The 20225-nt window shown below is 41.8% G+C and overlaps 1 protein-coding gene across 5 annotated transcripts; it reads left to right on the forward strand.

The window, feature by feature from the left end:
• The first annotated feature begins 1068 nt into the window (after positions 1-1068).
• Positions 1069-16066, forward strand: btr30 (bloodthirsty-related gene family, member 30). 5 transcript variants are annotated; one of them, XM_033645208.2, is made up of 13 exons: positions 1069-1157; positions 4291-4417; positions 4547-4996; positions 5598-5702; positions 5781-5876; positions 6121-6354; positions 9513-9696; positions 9910-9999; positions 10185-10211; positions 10299-10325; positions 11169-11344; positions 11429-11584; positions 13858-16066. In XM_033645208.2, exons 2-13 carry the CDS (start codon positions 4298-4300, stop codon positions 14062-14064), a joined length of 1872 nt encoding a protein of 623 aa, XP_033501099.1. In that variant the 5' UTR covers positions 1069-1157; positions 4291-4297; the 3' UTR covers positions 14065-16066. The 5 variants fall into 5 exon arrangements, with proteins under 5 accessions (XP_033501099.1, XP_033501095.1, XP_033501098.1 ...); XM_033645204.2 differs by having other exon boundaries at positions 9513-9714; positions 13858-16065; XM_033645207.2 differs by lacking the exon at positions 1069-1157 and adding an exon at positions 1738-1758 and having other exon boundaries at positions 9513-9714; positions 13858-16065.
• Positions 16067-20225: the final 4159 nt, after the last annotated feature.

Raw genomic sequence — 20225 nt, forward strand, 5'->3', positions numbered from 1 at the left:
GGTTTATCTCAAAAACTGAATTTTTGACAGCATTTTGAATTTTGCTCTAATGTGAACAATTGGAGTCAATGTAAAAATGGCAATTTTAAACATCAGTTTTTCACTTATGGAGCAAATCAATCATTGTTACAAACAAATTACCAACATCTCCATGCTGTCTAGATGCAATATGTGTATTTTCAGGTTTTTGTCTCAATAACTGAATTTTTTACAGTGGTTTCAAATCTGCCTTTCCATGCACGGATGGCTGCTTTCCTACACAACAGTGAATGGGACACCCTGAAGAAGGCTTTTGTGCCGAAACGCATGAGCTGTAACCTACTTTCATCATGTTTTAACCTTTTCTATATGAAACAGCCATTTTTTAAATAAAGGCTTTCTATACATTTAAAGAAGAGTGCCTTGGATTTCCCTTTTTTGATATCAACGTTCCCACCAAAGAGCACCTTCGTCACATGATTAGATGAACCTTCTGAGCACTCTGAACTTTTTTTTGACTGACAACAGTGAATGGCTTACTCAGTTTGTGAAGCCACTGTTGAGTTGCTACTTGCCAATTAGCTCAGAGCTGTAGATGACCGTCTTAGGTTCCAGAGGTTGCTCAGAATTGCCTAAAAATGCCCGGACCCGAGCCATCACTGCGCAGCAGCTATAATTGTATTTATTTTACTTCTATTTAAAATTAATTTCTGTCTGAACATAAATTATATTTTTGTATTTTTTTAGTCCAAACAAAGTTATATAAGAAGAAATAATTTAAACTTCTTAATAAACAAATCCGAAATGTTGGTTTATCCACAATCATTAAATTAAATTTAAAAGTTAAAGTGAAAAACAAAAAATGTGGGGAAAAAAACGTGTTTTTTGTTTTCTTTTAAATTAATGTGACTTTTTTCCTCCCAGTTATTTTTATTTTTTATCTGTTGGTCTCACTGATCAGTGCAATAAAGATGAAACATGAGCTCATGTGTCACACTGAGTGGAACTCCCTGGGCAGATGTGATACTTAAGAGAAACAAATCATCTCCACCTGTTAAACTCACCTGGCAACTCCTGCCGTCATTCATGCGCGAGTCTCCGCCCCCCCCCGGTGACGTCACAGGCTAACCTGAGTTTCCAGATTAGTGACAGAAACACGTCGACTGGCTGACAGGAAGGTAAGAAGCGTTTGACTCTCTCAAACTGACACTAGTTTCTCTTCAGACGTTTAAAATCTGCTCCTTCAACAAATCTGTGATCTGTGTCACCACAGAATGATGTCAGCTTTATTTAAAGAAGCCAGGGTGTGTGTGTGTGTGTGTGTGTGTGTGTGTGAGAGAGAGAGAGAGAGAATCTCTTTTCTTCAGTGTGTGTTTAATTCAGAGACTCAACAGAAACTAAAGGTGAGGAGCGGCCAGCTGAGCTCTGCTTCTTCAAACTGATTCTGTAGATTGATTTTAACAGTGTGAGTTTACACAGAGCTGACCATCATGTAGCTCCTTCATCATCATCATCATCATCATCATCATCATCATCATCATCATCGTCATGTCTGTTTGTTGTTGTTGTTTGCCTTTGTGGTGATTTTGTGTTTGTTTGTTCGTTGTAGCCCCGCCTCCTCCCAGCAGTCGTATAGTTCCTGTTCCCACAGTGAAAGTTGTGGATGGTCCCAACAGAAGCGTTCCTTAGCGTCCCCATGTTTGGTCCCCCCTCTGTTGGGGTACCTAGCACACAGATCTGGTACTAAAAGGTGGAGCTAGAAACCCTGCAGTCTGATTGGTCAGTAGAGGACGCTCACTCTGGTTTTATGTAACCTCTGTTCATACATCAGTAAACTACAACTATAAAATGAAAGAGAAAAAAATAACTTCATTCACTGGGCCGACTGCCGGCAACTTTTAAGGTGGAACGTTAACTTGTAATGTTACTCAATGCATGAGTTGATGACGTGAATCCATCAGCACACCTTAAATTTCACTGTGACAACTTTGACCATCACTTTAGTTTTTATATGACACACACTTTTAGTAATGACTTTAAAAATATAGATTAATTTGGAGCGGATTATGTGAAGGTCATATATTCTAATCCTCACTTCCTGTGGGCTACAGCAACACTAAACCCCTGAGCTTGCCTGAGAAGGACTAAATGCACAAAGCTGCTATTTTTAAATATCCCATGGAGAGAGACTCTCACTGCAGCCTGTTCTATTTTGTTGTGAAAATGTGGGCGTGCAGCCTCGTTCTGTGGACGATAAACCAGGTGCAGACTTCCATCTGTGTCACCGCTGATGAGGAAATACAGCGAGTGCTGGACGGAGCAGTGAGTGACAACAACCCCGCCCACATTTAAGAGGACTGTCTGAACACACCGAGGGTCTAGGTACCATGTCTGAAGGGTCACTGCTGGTTCTGAAGGGTTTGGTGGAGATGCGACTTTAGTGTCTCTGAAGCCAGTTTGTGTCTCATTGTGACAGCTGTCCTCTCTGTAGTGACTGAATGTGTCTTCCTGGTTGTTTATTTGATTGACATTTTGCAGGTGAAGGCCCCGGGGCCCCTGATGCTTTGGGCCCCTGGGTTGTGCCTGTTAGGCCTGTTCAGTGACACACACTCTGACAGCTGGAGGTCGACCCTGAAGGAGGCCGAGTCGTATCAGACCTTTGTTCTTCAGCTGCTGCTGTTAGCTTAGCTTAGCACAAAGACTGGAAGCAGAGGGAAACTGTTAGCATGTTCATGTCCCAACTGCACCAGCTCTCAGGACCTCTGTTCCCTGCTGTTTCTGGTCTTTATGCTAAGCTAAGCTAAGCTAAGCTAGTCTGAACACACAGACCGACCTCAACGTTTTATAAAACTTGTTTCTTCCTTCAGAGATTCTGCTTCGCTCGTACAATCTGCGAGTTTGAATCAGACATGACACGTTGTTGTGTTACAAATGTTATCGTCACCATCACAAACGTGTTTGTCTCACACACACACATTCTCGTCATACTTCCTCTCTGCTGCTGACACAGTTTATATGAACTGTCAATTCAGTCGTCGTCTCTGATCCAACTGATGCACATCGACTTCAACATTCAACCTCTCATGTTGTTTTGATGCAGTTGTCATGGTGACCATGTTCACTTCCTGTTGGCCACAGCAGCTTATAATCAAATAAACCCTCCTGTTTCACTGTGATATGAGTCTGTGTGTGTGTGTGTGTGTGTGTGTGTGTGTAGACGTGGCCCCGCCCCCTCTCTACCTGCGCTCACCTGGTCAGTGCAGGTGATTATCAGCCTGATCAGAGACACACAGAGAGACCTGCACACTCCTTCACCTGTCTGTCTTCACACCTGTCTATCTTTACACCTGTCTGTCTTCACACCTGTCTGCCTTCACACCTGTCTGTCTTCACACCTGTCTATCTTTACACCTGTCTGTCTTCACACCTGTCTATCTTTACACCTGTCTGTCTTCACACCTGTCTGCCTTCACACCTGTCTGTCTTCACACCTGTCTGTCTTCACACCTGTCTGCCTTCACACCTGTCTGCCTTCACACCTGTCTGTCTTCACACCTGTCTGCCTTCACACCTGTCTATCTTTACACCTGTCTTCACACCTGTCTGCCTTCACACCTGTCTGTCTTCACACCTGTCTGCCTTCACACCTGTCTGTCTTCACACCTTTACACCTGTTCTCCTTTGCACCTGTTTGTCGTCCACCCGTATGTCTCTCTGCCTGTGTGTCCTCTCAGGTGTGTGTCAGAGACTCACCTGGCTGCAGGTTATTTTTGGCCATGAGCTCAGTTTGTGTGTCGGAGTTCAGCAGTTAGAGGAGGAATGTAGTTTGACCTGGTCCGTCTCTAACTGACGGCGTGTCGTCTTCTACAGGTGAAACTCTGTGACATCACACTTCTTCTTTACTCCGTGTGTTTCACATGTTGGATACAAACAAAGTGCAGCTGTGGTGGAAATTTAAATACTCTAAATACTTTAAATACTCAGTTACTGCAGTTCTTCTGCAGGTCGTTGGCGTCGGTCGGTTAATTTGGCTGACGAGGTGAATGAGTGGACTGTCTCTGTGGACTGTCTCTGTGGACTGTCTCTGTGGACTGTCTCTGTCCCGGGTTGTTTGGAGTTAAAGTTGATGGTAAAAATCTGCCTCATGTTGTTTTGGTGTTCTCTGATGTGTCCTCTGACGTGTCCTCTGACATGTCCTCTGACATGTCCTCTGATGTGTTCTCTGACGTGTCCTCTGACATGTCCTCTGATGTGTCCTCTGACATGTCCTCTGATGTGTCCTCTGATGTGTCCTCTGTTGTCCTCCTGCAGCAGCGGCATGACGATGGCGGAGGCAGCGGCTCCAGAGCTGTTCTCGGAGCAGGAGTTAACCTGCTCCATCTGTCTGGACCTGTTCGATGAGCCCGTCTCCACCCCCTGTGGACACAACTTCTGTCAGGTGACAACCTGAGACACACACACCTGAGAGACATACACACACCTGAGACACACACACACCTGAGAGACATGTTTATTTGTTGACATCCTGTGTGAACGTTGTCCTTCTTCTTCTGTGGTGTGTTTGCAGGCCTGTATCGGAGGTTACTGGGCATCCAGTCCCGTGTGCACCTGTCCTCTCTGTAAGCGGCAGTTTGAAGAACGTCCTCAGCTCAGTGTCAACAAAGTCTTCGCTCTCATCGCAGATAAATACAAACAGGCTCGTTATGGCGCTGTGGGGTTACCGATGCCCGTCAGGGACGGGCTGCCTGCAATGACGGGCGCCATGACGACAACTGCCACAGACGCCGGCGGCACTAACCCGTTTGTGACGGCGTCAGGTGAGGAGGTGGTGTGGTGTGATGTGTGTACAGGTGTAAAAAAGCCTGCCGTCAGCTCCTGTCTCACCTGCACCGCTGCATACTGCACTGAGCACCTGCAGCCACACCAGACCACGCCCTTCTACTCCAAACACCCACTGATGGACCCCCTGGAGGCCCTCAGGGGCCGCACCTGCAAGACACACCGCCGCCTGCTGGAGGTGAGCAGAAAGACACACTGACTGTGACGTTTGACAGTTTGTGACCTCAGAGAAACAACTTCCTGTTTTTATAGAAATCAGGATATCAGCCGTTAAACCGCCTCCTCCAGATAGTTACCTGTCTGACTGACATCACTTCCTCCAGCTGTCCCCATCCTCCTCTTCATCATCATCATCACCTGAGTATCACTATCTGACCTGTTGACATTATCTGTCTGGTCCCAGATACTCTTTATATTAATGAGGTGTCCCACAGGGCTCAGTACTTGGTCCTCTACTGTTCCTGCTGTCCATGTCTCCACTCAGCCGACTGATACAACACCACTGTGTGCGTTTTTAAAGTTGTGTGGACAACATGAAGTTAACCTCCTGTGACACCACGGGGCAGGAATTACTCGTTTACACTTGGACTTAATTATTGTCTCTTAAGGACATTGAGATATTATTATTGTCTCATTTAAAGGCATTGCGACTTAATTGTCTCGTTAAACGGGAAAAGGAACTGTTTAGTTTTTATATTCAGATCTGATGAGGTGATGATTATTATGATTGTTATAATAGAGACAGGATTGTTTCACTTCTCATGTGTTCACCTGTCCAGGTATTCTGTCGGACATGTCAGCGCTGCATCTGTGCCATCTGCGTCCTGGAGGAACATCGGACACACAAAACTGTCTCTGTCCAGACCGAGAGACTCAGTAAACAGGTATAGACCAGGAGGGACAGGTTACTGTTGCTATAAATGAGTGAATGAATGAATGAATGTGTCCATCTGTGTGTTCAGAAACATGTGGCGAGGACGGAGCAGGAGATCCTGAACCGGATGAAAGAGAAGGAGATTCTTGTGACTCAGCTGAAGAGGAAGTTGGAGGGAGTCAAGGTGACACGTCTTTGTCTTTATTATGATTTAAACTTTATTTTAAACTTAATTTAAAAGCTGGAGAGTGAACAGGCTCAGTCTGGACAGTCTGTGTGCTCACCACCTCCACCACTGACTGTCACCTCTCAGCCGTTCATCCATACACAGCATTCAGACAAACACTTCCTGTTTGTATTTAAAGTTTAATTAACCTCCCACAGATCCATAAAGACAGATTTAATTATAATAATTATTTTATCATCAGAGCTACGCAGACGGGGAGCGAGGGGAGGTGGAACACCTTTTGGACGAAGTGTCTGGCGCGTTGGACAGGATCCGGTCTCAGGTGGTGGGCGGGATCCAGCACCAGCTGGACGCTGTGATGTCAAAAGGAGGGGGTCTGGTGAGTCGTCTGGAGGCAGAGCTTAGCCAGCTGATGGACAGGAGAGCCACGCTGGAGGTGCAGGCCATCAGTCAGGATCATATTGGCTTCCTGCAGGTGAGAACTCAACGTTTCTTTATCTCCATGAAGGGCTGAACGACTTGGCTTCAAAATAGTGTCACAGTGTTTTTATGTTTTATTGTGATTCACAATAAATATCGCAATACATCTACGATATATAAACCGCAGCTGAATATACCATCAAAATATTAGATAAACTACAGTTACAAAAAAAGGTACCATTATAATTAAATCAATCAAAGCAGATCCACTTGTGCTTTCATTTTGAAACACACAGCTCACCTGAAGATGGAAGTGTTAATGAGTTTCCTGTGAACCGAAGCCGAATCATAGGAAACAAACCAACACATCTCCAGTTCTCATGGTCATGGTGTTTGGATGTCACAGTGGTGCTCCATGGTTCTTATGTTGATGTGTTTGGACGTCACAGTGGTGCTCCATGGTTCTTATGTGTTTGGACGTCACAGTGGTGCTCCATGGTTCTTATGTGTTTGGACGTCACAGTGGTGCTCCATGGTTCTTACGTTGATTTGTTTGGACCTCACAGTGGTGTTCCATGGTTCTTATGTGTTTGGACGTCACAGTGGTGCTCCATAGTTCTTATGTTGATTTGTTTGGACGTCACAGTGGTGCTCCATGGTTCTTATGTTGATGTGTTTGGACGTCACAGTGGTGCTCCATGGTTCTTATGTTGATTTGTTTGGACGTCACAGTGGTGCTCCATGGTTCTTATGTAGATGTGTTTGGACGTCACAGTGGTGCTCCATGGTTCTTAAGTTGATGTGTTTGGATGTCACAGTGGTGCTCCATGGTTTTTATGTGTTTGGACGTCCCAGTGGTGCTCCATGGTTCTTATGTTGATGCGTTTGGACGTCACAGTGGTGCTCCACGGTTCTTATGTTGATGTGTTTGGATGTCACAGTGGTGCTCCATGGTTCTTATGTTGATGGTATTTGGACGTCACAGTGATGCTCCATGGTTCTTATGTTGATGTGTTTGGACGTCACAGTGGTGCTCCATGGTTCTTATGTTGATGTGTTTGGACGTCACAGTGGTGCTCCATGGTTCTTATGTTGATGTGTTTGGACGTCACAGTGGTGCTCCATGGTTCTTATGTTGATGGTATTTGGATGTCACAGTGGTGCTCCATGGTTCTTATGTTGATGCGTTTGGACGTCACAGTGGTGCTCCATGGTTCTTATATTGATGTGTTTGGACGTCACAGTGGTGCTCCATGGTTCTTATGTTGATGGTATTTGGACGTCACAGTGGTGCTCCATGGTTCTTATATTGATGTGTTTGGACGTCACAGTGGTGCTCCATGGTTCTTATATTGATGTGTTTGGACGTCACAGTGGTGCTCCATGGTTCTCATGTTGATGTGTTTGGACGTCACAGTGGTGCTCCATGGTTCTCATGTTGATGTGTTTGGACGTCACAGTGGTGCTCCATGGTTCTTATGTTAATGTGTTCACAGCAGCAGGGCTGTCAGCTTTTCAAAAAACCTTGGAGTGAGATTCAGTGGGGCCGACCACAATTTCGTCGTTTAGGCCTACACATAAAATTTTTGTTTGTTAACTGATTTGGTAGATGTGATCCTGATCCCCGCATCCTAACGGACTTTTGCGGCACCTGCTGGAGATGGATAGGGCCTATTACTTTACATACAAATACCATACAGAGAGAAACAATGGTGGTGTAGTTGGGGTCTGGGGGTCCTCCCCCAGAAAATTTTGGATGTGGTTGATGTGATTTCCTGCATTCAGGTGGGTTGAGGGGTAGCATTCTGGAGATGGGCAATACCTACGTAACCACATAATCCCAAACAGCCACAGTACAACACCAGGGGACCGACTTTAGTTCTTTAAAATTATATACTATCAAAATCTAAAGTTTTAGCTGCCAATCACTGGTTGAGTTGACACAGAATGACCCTTGAGCATCTACAGGGTAAGTAGCCAGATAATTAAGTGCCAAATACCTGCCTGGTTTCTCCCTGTCCCTCTTCTATCTGTTGCAATAATATAGATAATAAATGTGCAAAGCGAAATTCATAAATAGAATTAGGAATAGTAGTGGTGACATAGCTGTGGAAATTAACCTCAAGTCACTTTTATGCTCTAGATATTTTCTCTCAGCCAGTTATAATCTCTCCTCACCTGTGAGGACCCTGCATGATCATCCTTGCTGGCCTCTGGTCCACTGTCTCCTCCCTGACCCTGCTCTTTATACTGTGGCAATAAAGATTAAATATATGTGCAAAGCAATAGTGAGTGCAAGTTCTTATTAAGGAGGAGTGGGTTTATTCCTAGCATGAAACTAGCTAGTAAGGTATTTAACATAGGTAACAATAACATTAGTGTTCTTGTTAACTTGATATATTGGCATCTATTAATTAGTCATCATTTAGGTAACATTATCTACATGCAACAGCATTACTCAACTTACACGGTTTGTTTGGAAGAAACTGTGCAAGGTTTTTTGCTTCTTGCTGGCTGGTTTGCTGAACATAGTTAACACACAGCAGCACATGTCTGGTCTGTGCGATTGATTCAGATCACAAGACGACAGCATGTGTATGTCGCCTGGCGCCGTCTACTCATGGTGCGTTTAAAGACGGCTCAGAAAAAGACGTTACCACATGTTAAAAACAAATTGAACGGTTGTCACGCTGTAAAAAGTGCGGGGGACATATCCCACGTGTACCCCCCTGTCCGCTACGCCCGTGCTCTTCATACTAACAGGAGGGCATCATTCGTCATTGTAGGTAATAGTAGCCTAGTTATGTAAGGTGGCGCCACCTACTGTACAGGAGTGGAACGACTACCAGCACTTTTTTTTTCGAGTGAGAAATTGGAGGTGTGGCGTGAGACTGTGTGAAATCAACCAATTGTGTGACTCTCACGGCGAATCCGTGAGAGTTGGCAGCTATGCAGCGGTGCTCCATGGTCACAAATGGTGACTCAATGTTTCAAGTCTGGAGCTCTGCAGATGCAGAAACACACAGCTTACCTGTGTCATGTTGGCAGCTTCATAAAATGAGGTCAGACTTTTGACTCCATGTTGGTGGCACAGTCATTTTATAGAACACTGATACATGGTCCACCCTGTCTCTATGTCCTTTACATAGATCATTACCTGCTGAGGACCTTGAGTCTGTCAGCACCTCCTCACCCTCTGTCTCTCCTCCTCAGAGTTTTGAGGATGCCACAGCTCCTCTGGCCGAGGACCAGCAGGACGAGGTGGACGAGGATGAGTTCTCCCTCCACTTCCAGCTGGGGGAGGTGAAGAGCGCCCTGTCTGAGGTCAAGGACAAGATGGATGACATCAGGATGGGGGAGGTCCACCCCAGAGGCTCCAGAGGGTCCAGAGGGTCCGGTGGGTCACAGTTGGACGGTCAGTTACAGCCTGTGTCAGAAACTGTTCAAGATCAATGAGACGTTTCATCACTGATTTTTACAGTGTTTGTTAAAGTGATGATGTCAGACGCCTGAAATTAAGGACAGCGTCTGTCCCCGTAAGAAAGACACTCGTTGCAGTACTGACTTGTTGCAGTACTGACTGGTACTGACCATGTCTGTTGTGTTTCAGTGTCGTCAGGTGACCTGATGATGGCAGAGAGCATGCTCAGTCTGAGCAGGAGCACGACCAGTCTGAGGAAGAGTCAGTGGTCTCTGAGAGGTGACTGATGCCACACCAGCTGCTCCATTATTACATCACTCATTCATTCACTCATTCATTCTTCACCTGCAGAATCATTCCTAACACATCTGCCTGCGTCAGTCTGATCACTGTGTGTGCAACAGTGTGTCTGTGGCTTTTATTGTGAAAGGATGACTGATTGTCTGTTTTCTGTCTCCCTTCAGAAATGAAGAAGATGAAGCCGGTCTCTGGTACGTCCTTTAATAAATATAAATATAAATATAAATACATTAGGTATGAATGATGTGACGTGTTAATCTGCTTCATGTCGTTCACAGGACATAAGAAGGCTCGAGTCTACATGGGTGAGTCTGCAACTGTTGTTAACTGTTATTTATTTGTTTATCATACTTTTATTATTAAATATTATTCACTGTTATAGATTATCACTATAGAATATTTACAATTATAGATTATATATCACTGCAGATTATTTATTATAGAGTATTAGTATAGATCAGTGGTTCCTGACTGGTCCACAGTTTAATTTATTCAGTATCATACGCGTGTTTGTCTGTGTCACAGTTTCCTGTCTCTGTCCAGTATCTGTCCGTTAGTCAGTCACTCTACAGCAGGAAACAGCTCTTCAAAATAAAAGCTCTGTGCTGAAAATTCACTTTACTTCAAAATAAATTATGTGTTTTTCCAAGTTAGAGTTAGAAAGAAAGTGCGACCTGCTTTTGGACCACGACCCACCAGTTGGAAACCTCTGGTTTAGATTAAGTATTATTATCGATTGTTTGACTGTAGATAATTGATTGACTGTTGATTATTTATTACTATAAAGTATTTATGACTATGGATTATATATCATTTAAGATTAGATATTATAGATAGATTATTATATATTATGGATTATTTATTACTATAGCTTTTTACAGATCATCTATTATCATTGATATTATAGATTAGATTTTATACATTATAGATGGATCACTATAGATTATTTATTACTGTATATAATTACTATATTATATCTTTTTATACAATAGTTTTTTATTATTAAATTTTTTTATGGTATTTACTACTAATATTTTCTACTGTATTGATGATGATGGTAATGATCGTGATGATGATGATGATGGTGATGGTGTCAGACCTCAGATCTTTGTTGATCTGTCCCCTCACTATGTCCTCTCTGTCTCCAGAGGATGTGACATTGAACCCGGTGACGGCGTACCCGTTCCTGATCCTGTCCGAGGACAGGAAGCAGCTTAAGCGAGGTGAGAAGCTCCAGTTCTACAGGAACAGTCAGCAGCGCTTCGACGTCTGGTCCTGCGTCCTTGCCAAAGAGAGCTTCAGCACCGGGCGACACTACTGGGAGGTGAGCGTCCCCACGCACAGGTAACACTGGTCCATGAGCCGCCGCCCAGGACCTGACTGTCTCCTCTGTGTCCACCTGTGGCAGGTGTTTGTTGGGGAGAGTAAGGACTGGAAGCTGGGCGTGGTCAGCGAGTCGGCGCCCAGGAAAGGCCTGTTCGACATGAGCCCATCTAACGGATACTACGCCATCTGGTGGAGCGGCAGCCAGATGAGAGCGCTCACTGCTCCGCCCCTCACCAAGGTCCAAACACAGTACATCACATTATCATGTTATGTTAAGAAAAAAAACTGTTTTAAAAGTTTGTTTTCATGAAAATAATGTAAACAAACCTTAAACTCTTGTTGTGATAGTTTAGTTGTTGTCTGACAGTTTAGTTGTTGTGATAGTTTAGTTGTTGTCTGACAGTTTAGTTGTTGTGATAGTTTAGTTGTTGTCTGACAGTTTAGTTGTTGTCCGACAGTTTAGTTGTTGTGATAGTTTAGTTGTTGTGATAGTTTAGTTGTTGTCTGACAGTTTAGTTGTTGTCCGACGGTTTAGTTGTTGTGATAGTTTAGTTGTTGTCTGACAGTTTAGTTGTTGTGATAGTTTAGTTGTTGTCTGACAGTTTAGTTGTTGTCCGACAGTTTAGTTGTTGTGATAGTTTAGTTGTTGTCTGACAGTTTAGTTGTTGTCCGACGGTTTAGTTGTTGTGATAGTTTAGTTGTTGTCTGACAGTTTAGTTGTTGTGATAGTTTAGTTGTTGTCTGACAGTTTAGTTGTTGTGATAGTTTAGTTGTTGTCTGACAGTTTAGTTGTTGTCCGACAGTTTAGTTGTTGTGATAGTTTAGTTGTTGTGATAGTTTAGTTGTTGTCCGACAGTTTAGTTGTTGTCCGACAGTTTAGTTGTTGTCCGACAGTTTAGTTGTTGTCTGATAGTTTAGTTGTTGTCCGACAGTTTAGTTGTTGTCTGACAGTTTAGTTGTTGTGATAGTTTAGTTGTTGTCTGACAGTTTAGTTGTTGTCCGACGGTTTAGTTGTTGTGATAGTTTAGTTGTTGTCCGACGGTTTAGTTGTTGTGATAGTTTAGTTGTTGTCTGACAGTTTAGTTGTTGTGATAGTTTAGTTGTTGTCTGACAGTTTAGTTGTTGTCCGACGGTTTAGTTGTTGTGATAGTTTAGTTGTTGTCTGACAGTTTAGTTCTTGTGATAGTTTAGTTGTTGTCTGACAGTTTAGTTGTTGTCTGACAGTTTAGTTGTTGTGATAGTTTAGTTGTTGTCCGACAGTTTAGTTGTTGTCCGACAGTTTAGTTGTTGTCTGACAGTTTAGTTGTTGTCCGACAGTTTAGTTGTTGTCTGATAGTTTAGTTGTTGTCCGACAGTTTAGTTGTTGTCTGACAGTTTAGTTGTTGTGATAGTTTAGTTGTTGTCTGACAGTTTAGTTGTTGTCCGACGGTTTAGTTGTTGTGATAGTTTAGTTGTTGTCCGACGGTTTAGTTGTTGTGATAGTTTAGTTGTTGTCTGACAGTTTAGTTGTTGTCCGACGGTTTAGTTGTTGTGATAGTTTAGTTGTTGTCTGACAGTTTAGTTGTTGTGATAGTTTAGTTGTTGTCTGACAGTTTAGTTGTTGTCTGACAGTTTAGTTGTTGTGATAGTTTAGTTGTTGTCTGACAGTTTAGTTGTTGTCTGACAGTTTAGTTGTTGTGGTAGTTTAGTTGTTGTCTGATAGTTTAGTTGTTGTCCAACAGTTTAGTTGTTGTCTGACAGTTTAGTTGTTGTCTGATAGTTTGGTTGTTGTCTGACAGTTTAGTTGTTGTGATAGTTTAGTTGTTGTCCGATAGTTTAGTTGTTGTCTGATAGTTTAGTTGTTGTGATAGTTTAGTTGTTGTCTGACAGTTTAGTTGTTGTGATAGTTAAGTTGTTGTCTGATAGTTTAGTTGTTGTGATAGTTTAGTTGTTGTCTGACAGTTTAGTTGTTGCGATAGTTTAGTTGTCTGATAGTTTAGTTGTTGTGATAGTTTAGTTGTTGTCTGATAGTTTAGTTGTTGTGGTAGTTTAGTTGTTGTCTGACAGTTTAGTTGTTGTCCGATAGTTTAGTTGTTGTCTGATAGTTTAGTTGTTGTCTGACAGTTTAGTTGTTGTGATAGTTTAGTTATTGTCTGATAGTTTAGTTGTTGTCCCATAGTTTAGTTGTTGTCTGACAGTTTAGTTGTTGTCCAACAGTTTAGTTGTTGTCTGACAGTTTAGTTGTTGTGATAGTTTAGTTGTTGTCTGATAGTTTAGTTGTTGTCTGACAGTTTAGTTGTCTGATAGTTTAGTTGTTGTCTGACAGTTTAGTTGTTGTGATAGTTTAGTTATTGTCTGATAGTTTAGCTGTTGTCCCATAGTTTAGTTGTTGTCTGACAGTTTAGTTGTTGTGATAGTTTAGTCATTGTCTGACAGTTTAGCTGTTGTCCGATAGTTTAGTTGTTGTGATAGTTTAGTTGTTGTTGACACGCAGCAGGACTAACAAACAGCACTCTGTGTTGGATCGTACAGGTGAAGAGTTCTCCGAAGTTGCGTCAGGTGGGCGTGTTCCTGGACGTGGAGGAGGGTCAGGTGTCCTTTTATAACGTCAAGTCTGGCTCAGAGATCTACAGCTTCACCGGATCCTCCGAGTTCACCGAGAAGATGTTTCCTCTGCTGGGGACCGGAGACAAAGAGGTCCCCTTGGTCCTCATGACCACACAGCACCAACTGGCCTGAGGGATGTGATCAGAGGAGGGGACACGGAGGTCCAAATCTGGGGGACATAATGGGAGAAGACAGAGGGGGACACTTGGACATTAACAGCTGTCAGAGGACGTGGATGTGGGGACGTCCAGCAGGACAGACACAGTCTCACCACAGATGAAACAGATTTCAAAGATCTGACAGAAGTCGACGAGTCGCTGCCACAAAACGAAAATCTGCTGAGTTTACTGATCTAAAAAGTTTAGTTTAATAAGTTCATCATGAAACAGGCTAAAATATTATTCTCATTAAAACTAAATCAAATTATGAACATGTATTTATAAAGTGTGTCATAGTAAATTATTCTAGCTCATGAAAAGCTGTTGTTTTAAAACGTCGTCATAATAAGAACAAAAATCTGTCAGCTGATGAGGACACCTGTGTCGCCTGTCTGAAGCAACATGTGAGTGAGTCTGTAATAAACAATATTAATAATAAAAACAAAGTAAAACGTCACAAATGTTTCTGACTGATTTCACTGATCGTTAGTAAGTAAAGAAATATTTGACTTTATCCTTCAGTCAGATCAAATAAAACTGGTTATGTGCAAAATGATTTTCTTTATCCCACTTTCTTTCTTCTTTTGTTTTTACACATTTAATTATTTATTTTCCTCTTTACGTGGATGATGATGATGATGATGATGATGGGGGGCGTGCTTTGCTAAATCAGGTTTATTTTTTCATTTATTCATTTTGACTTTATGTATTTACCATAAATGTTATTGCTTATCATCATATTTTCATCATCATGAACTGGCACATTTAATCAAACTGATCCATGGTTGAAGTCATCTGACACTTCCTGCTGTGACGAGTCTAAACGTCACTGTGACAGAATATCTGATTAAAACAGAAGCTGTTGGTGGTTTTGGATCAGACTGTCAGCGGGCTGCAGTGTGCACCTTCTACTGGTCATATATGTCAGTGCAGGATGGTGTTGAACCTTCCTGTGGACCTTCCAAAATAAGTTTTATGTTTTGTACATTTCAGAATAAAAGACAAAGTTAAAAAGCATGAAGTGTTTGAAGCAGAAATGTCCTGTTGATACCGACTCTGTCTGCTTTACTTAAAGGGACAGTTCATATTTTTTTGATGTGGGTTTTTTGTGACGTCCTGATCCACAGTCAGTGTGTTCCCATATGGAAAAGATATAGATAAATCTTATAAAGTTTGTATCTCTTTTGTCTGAAACTTGTATGTAATGCATACGACAGTGAAACCAGATATAAGATCCTTATTAAATTTGTATAAAATGAAACTTGTATGATTTGGGTACTTATAAGAACATTATATGACAGTAATTCCACATACAATATCCTTAGTAGAAAAATGTAATATCAAACTTATATGAGTTGGACAATAATCAGTGAAACTAAACTCTTGTAAGTATTATAGAAAATACTTACAAGATTTACTTGTGGTGCCACAAACAACATAATCTGATAATAAAATTGAAGGGAAAAGCATATGAGTTGACTGAAAGCAGGTTTTCAACATGTAATGACAAAGGACTGTTAAAATGTTGCTAAGTTTAGCATTTTTGCAAAACCAGGCATCATATTCTTCTCTCTAAACTAATTAATTTTCCTAAAATTATTACATGGGTAATATTGTAACATTTTAGGAGCAATTATATCCAATAAGTTAGGAAAAATGATTAAATCAACACAGCAAATATTCCCTGTCGAATGTATTCAATGTAATGCAGAGATTGAAAAAGACTATTCATCCCATTCTTGTAGAAATAGTTATATATCTATATATATATATATATATATATATATGTACTGTAGATGCAACTCTTAAGAGGTGGCAGGGACCCAACCCTCCAGCATTGGCATCACAATCAATGCCAAGATCACAGAGCTCCGTGCCAAAAGTAAAGCATCCCCTTAAATTGAGCTTTGTTGCTGTTTGTTGTTTGTTGTGTAATATCAGTACTCAGATTGTTGAAAACAAACACACTGTTCCATGTGAAATGATTATTGTTCAGCAGTGGTAAATATTAGTCAATATAAGTGACTAAGCCTAATTTGTTTTGTGAATAAAGTTCGTTGAATTAAAAATTTGCCTAACAGCCATTTTTTGAGTATTACAGGTACTGAAAGACAACATTTATGTAATTTGAATGGTAGACAGTAGTTGTTCTGGGAGCTGACCAAGCAGTTAGTGCACTGCTAGTTTGTTACACAGTTTGATCCAATTGCAGTAGTAAAGTGACAAATTAAGTCTTGTCACTTTCATATGTGAGTCATGTGTTTCTTATGACAGAAACTTATATGAAACTGACTGTATAGATTCGTAAAAGTATATAAAGTATGTATTTTTTATAATCTTATTTCAAATTTCATAGGCTGACATTTAAGAATTCTTATAGAAAAAACATAAAGAAAACATAGTTTATCATGACATTATGTCCCTTAACATACAAAAAAACTATATGTAATGGTACATATTCATATATGTTTTTATAGCCTACTGGTTTTTATTAAATGACATATAACCAGCTCAGTGGCCTAGTGGTAGAATGTCCGCCCTGAGACTGGGAGGTCATGGGTTCGATCCCTGGCCGGGTCATACTGAAGACTATAAAAATGGGACTCATTGCCTCCCCGCTTGGCACTTAACATCAGGGGTTGGAATTGGGGGTTAGATCACCACATGATTCAAATGTGGAGAACAAATTTCACACACTCAGGTGTGTGACAGTCAGTGGAACTTTACCTTTAATGAGCATATATAAAGCATATAAATAAAGCATAATTCCCCTGCAAAATATATTGACTTTACATACAGAAAACATATATATAATGGTATTTGTTCATATACAGTACAGGCCAAAAGTTTGGACACACCTTCTCATTCAATGCGTTTTCTTTATTTTCATGACTATTTACATTGTAGATTCTCACTGAAGGCATCAAAACTATGAATGAACACATGTGGAGTTATGTACTTAACAAAAAAAGGTGAAATAACTGAAAACATGTTTTATATTCTAGTTTCTTCAAAATAGCCACCCTTTGCTCTGATTACTGCTTTGCACACTCTTGGCATTCTCTCCATGAGCTTCAAGAGGTAGTCACCTGAAATGGTTTCCACTTCACAGGTGTGCCTTATCAGGGTTAATTAGTGGAATTTCTTGCTTTATCAATGGGGTTGGGACCATCAGTTGTGTTGTGCAGAAGTCAGGTTAATACACAGCCGACAGCCCTATTGGACAACTGTTAAAATTCATATTATGGCAAGAACCAATCAGCTAACTAAAGAAAAACCAGTGGCCATCATTACTTTAAGAAATGAAGGTCAGTCAGTCCGGAAAATTGCAAAAACTTTAAATGTGTCCCCAAGTGGAGTCGCAAAAACCATCAAGCGCTACAACCAAACTGGCACACATGAGGACCGACCCAGGAAAGGAAGACCAAGAGTCACCTCTGCTTCTGAGGATAAGTTCATCCGAGTCACCAGCCTCAGAAATGGCAAGTTAACAGCAGCTCAGATCAGAGACCAGATGAATGCCACACAGAGTTCTAGCAGCAGACCCATCTCTAGAACAACTGTTAAGAGGAGACTGCGCCAATCAGGCCTTCATGGTCAAATAGCTGCTAGGAAACCACTGCTAAGGAGAGGCAACAAGCAGAAGAGATTTGTTTGGGCCAAGAAACACAAGGAATGGACATTAGACCAGTGGAAATCTGTGCTTTGGTCTGATGAGTCCAAATTTGAGATCTTTGGTTCCAACCGCCGTGTCTTTGTGAGACGCAGAAAAGGTGAACGGATGGATTCCACATGCCTGGTTCCCACTGTGAAGCATGGAGGAGGAGGTGTGATGGTGTGGGGGTGTTTTGCTGGTGACACTGTTGGGGATTTATTCAAAATTGAAGGCACACTGAACCAGCATGGCTACCACAGCATCCTGCAGCGACATGCCATCCCATCCGGTTTGCGTTTAGTTGGACGATCATTTATTTTTCAACAGGACAATGACCCCAAACACACCTCCAGGCTGTGTAAGGGCTATTTGACCAAGAAGGAGAGTGATGGAGTGCTGCGGCAGATGACCTGGCCTCCACAGTCACCGGACCTGAACCCAATCCAGATGGTTTGGGGTGAGCTGGACCGCAGAGTGAAGGCAAAGGGGCCAACAAGTGCTAAACACCTCTGGGAACTCCTTCAAGACTGTTGGAAAACCATTTCAGGTGACTACCTCTTGAAGCTCATGGAGAGAATGCCAAGAGTGTGCAAAGCAGTAATCAGAGCAAAGGGTGGCTATTTTGAAGAAACTAGAATATAAAACATGTTTTCAGTTATTTCACCTTTTTTTGTTAAGTACATAACTCCACATGTGTTCATTCATAGTTTTGATGCCTTCAGTGAGAATCTACAATGTAAATAGTCATGAAAATAAAGAAAACGCATTGAATGAGAAGGTGTGTCCAAACTTTTGGCCTGTACTGTATGTAAAGCATATGTCTTTAAAACAGACATATAGGAAAAACTGCAAAAATTATATGTAACATGTATGGAAAACATACTTTGACATGTACTTTCCTTATATACCGCATACATAGATTACACATGATTCTTATGTAATTCTTTTTATTTTCTTGTATGAAAAAAATGCAAAAGTGGCCACTTTCAAGAGTAGATCATATAAGCCTTATATGAGCCACAATACATAAAACATAAACTGAAGGTGATGGAACTTCTTATAAGTTTTTTCTATTTCTTTTCCATATGGGTTACCTGTAGTCGAGGTCAGTCAGCAAACTCTGATATGAAAGCTCATTAACATACTGCTGTGGACGGGTCAGCAATGAAACATGTTTTAGTCACTTAAAAATATGGATGTGAGTTTAACTGTTCACTTTTATTTAAAATATTTTCACCACTTTACATTACCATCAGACAGCCTGTTGAGATGGGGACACTGTGACTGTCTTCAGTTCTAATCTCTGCTCTGGTCACAGCCAGAGATTTAACATCAGTGAACACAGGTCAGCTGGTCAGCTGCTGCCTCCATCACTTGTTTTTTTTTAAAGAATATATTTATTGCATTTTTACATAAAAAACAGAACATGACATGACATGACATGACATGACATGACATGACATGACATGACATGACATGGCATGACACACGATGCACGACACGACACGGCAACTAGAAGGAGTAACTGTAAATAAGAAAATAAAGGAGCAATGAAAAAAGAATTGATAGGAACAAAAATGGTGAGCATTACATCATCCCCGACCTTCATCACCTCCGACAACAAGGTGACAGAGGGTTAATTTACAGGAAGTGTCCAGAGACTGGAAACCCCTGTCATGTAGCAGATGACAGTGTAGGTCCGATGTACTTTAAGTACGGGTCCCAAACTTTATGAAAGGTGTAGGGGATTCATAGCAAGATCAGCTGTCTCGCTCCTGGGGGAACTCGGAGTGCGGGGACAGAGTTTGAGGAAGACAGTGAGGGAAATGTCAGATGAAGCAGTCAGAGCTAGTCAGTGGATTTGGATGAGGAGGAATAATGTCAGTTGGGGGCAGCAGGGGGAACTACTAAACAGGGTACATAACTCCTTGAGATCAGGTGGAGAGATCCACTTCCTCTCAGGAGGAAATCCAGGAAGAGGAAGGTTATTTAAGTGTGGGAGTGGCCTATTTGAATCCCTTTTGTTTGAGGCCATGCTGCAAGGTGAGTGTGTTTGCTGATCCTGTGAGTTTATTTATCTCCTTTAACTTTAGCTTATATTGTAGTTATGCTATGTAGCGTGTGAAATAGAGTATGGTGAATGTGCTAGGAAAGGTAGTATCAGCACTGTCTCTACCTGGAGCTCGCATGTACGGAGCCTGGGTTTGCTGAAGGTGGCAGTGCTGTTTGGGCTGAGAAAGCCATGTGTAAGTAAGGTAAAGGAGGTTATTGGGTTGGTGTGGGGAGCAGTGAGACCTGGCATTAGGGGAGTGTCTCTGGGACACCAGAGATCACTGTCTAGCCTCCTGGAGGTGTCGTGGGACCAACTAGACGAAACACTGGTGAAAGGAGGTTCCCACCTGATGACCCCAAAGACATGTTAGTTATCACTGCTCACTGGTCTGTATAGTTAAGCCTTGCCATAATAGTTTATCATAGGG

This window comes from Epinephelus lanceolatus, chromosome 18 (assembly GCF_041903045.1).
Source record: "Epinephelus lanceolatus isolate andai-2023 chromosome 18, ASM4190304v1, whole genome shotgun sequence".
In the NCBI taxonomy this organism is placed as follows: domain Eukaryota; kingdom Metazoa; phylum Chordata; class Actinopteri; order Perciformes; family Serranidae; genus Epinephelus; species Epinephelus lanceolatus.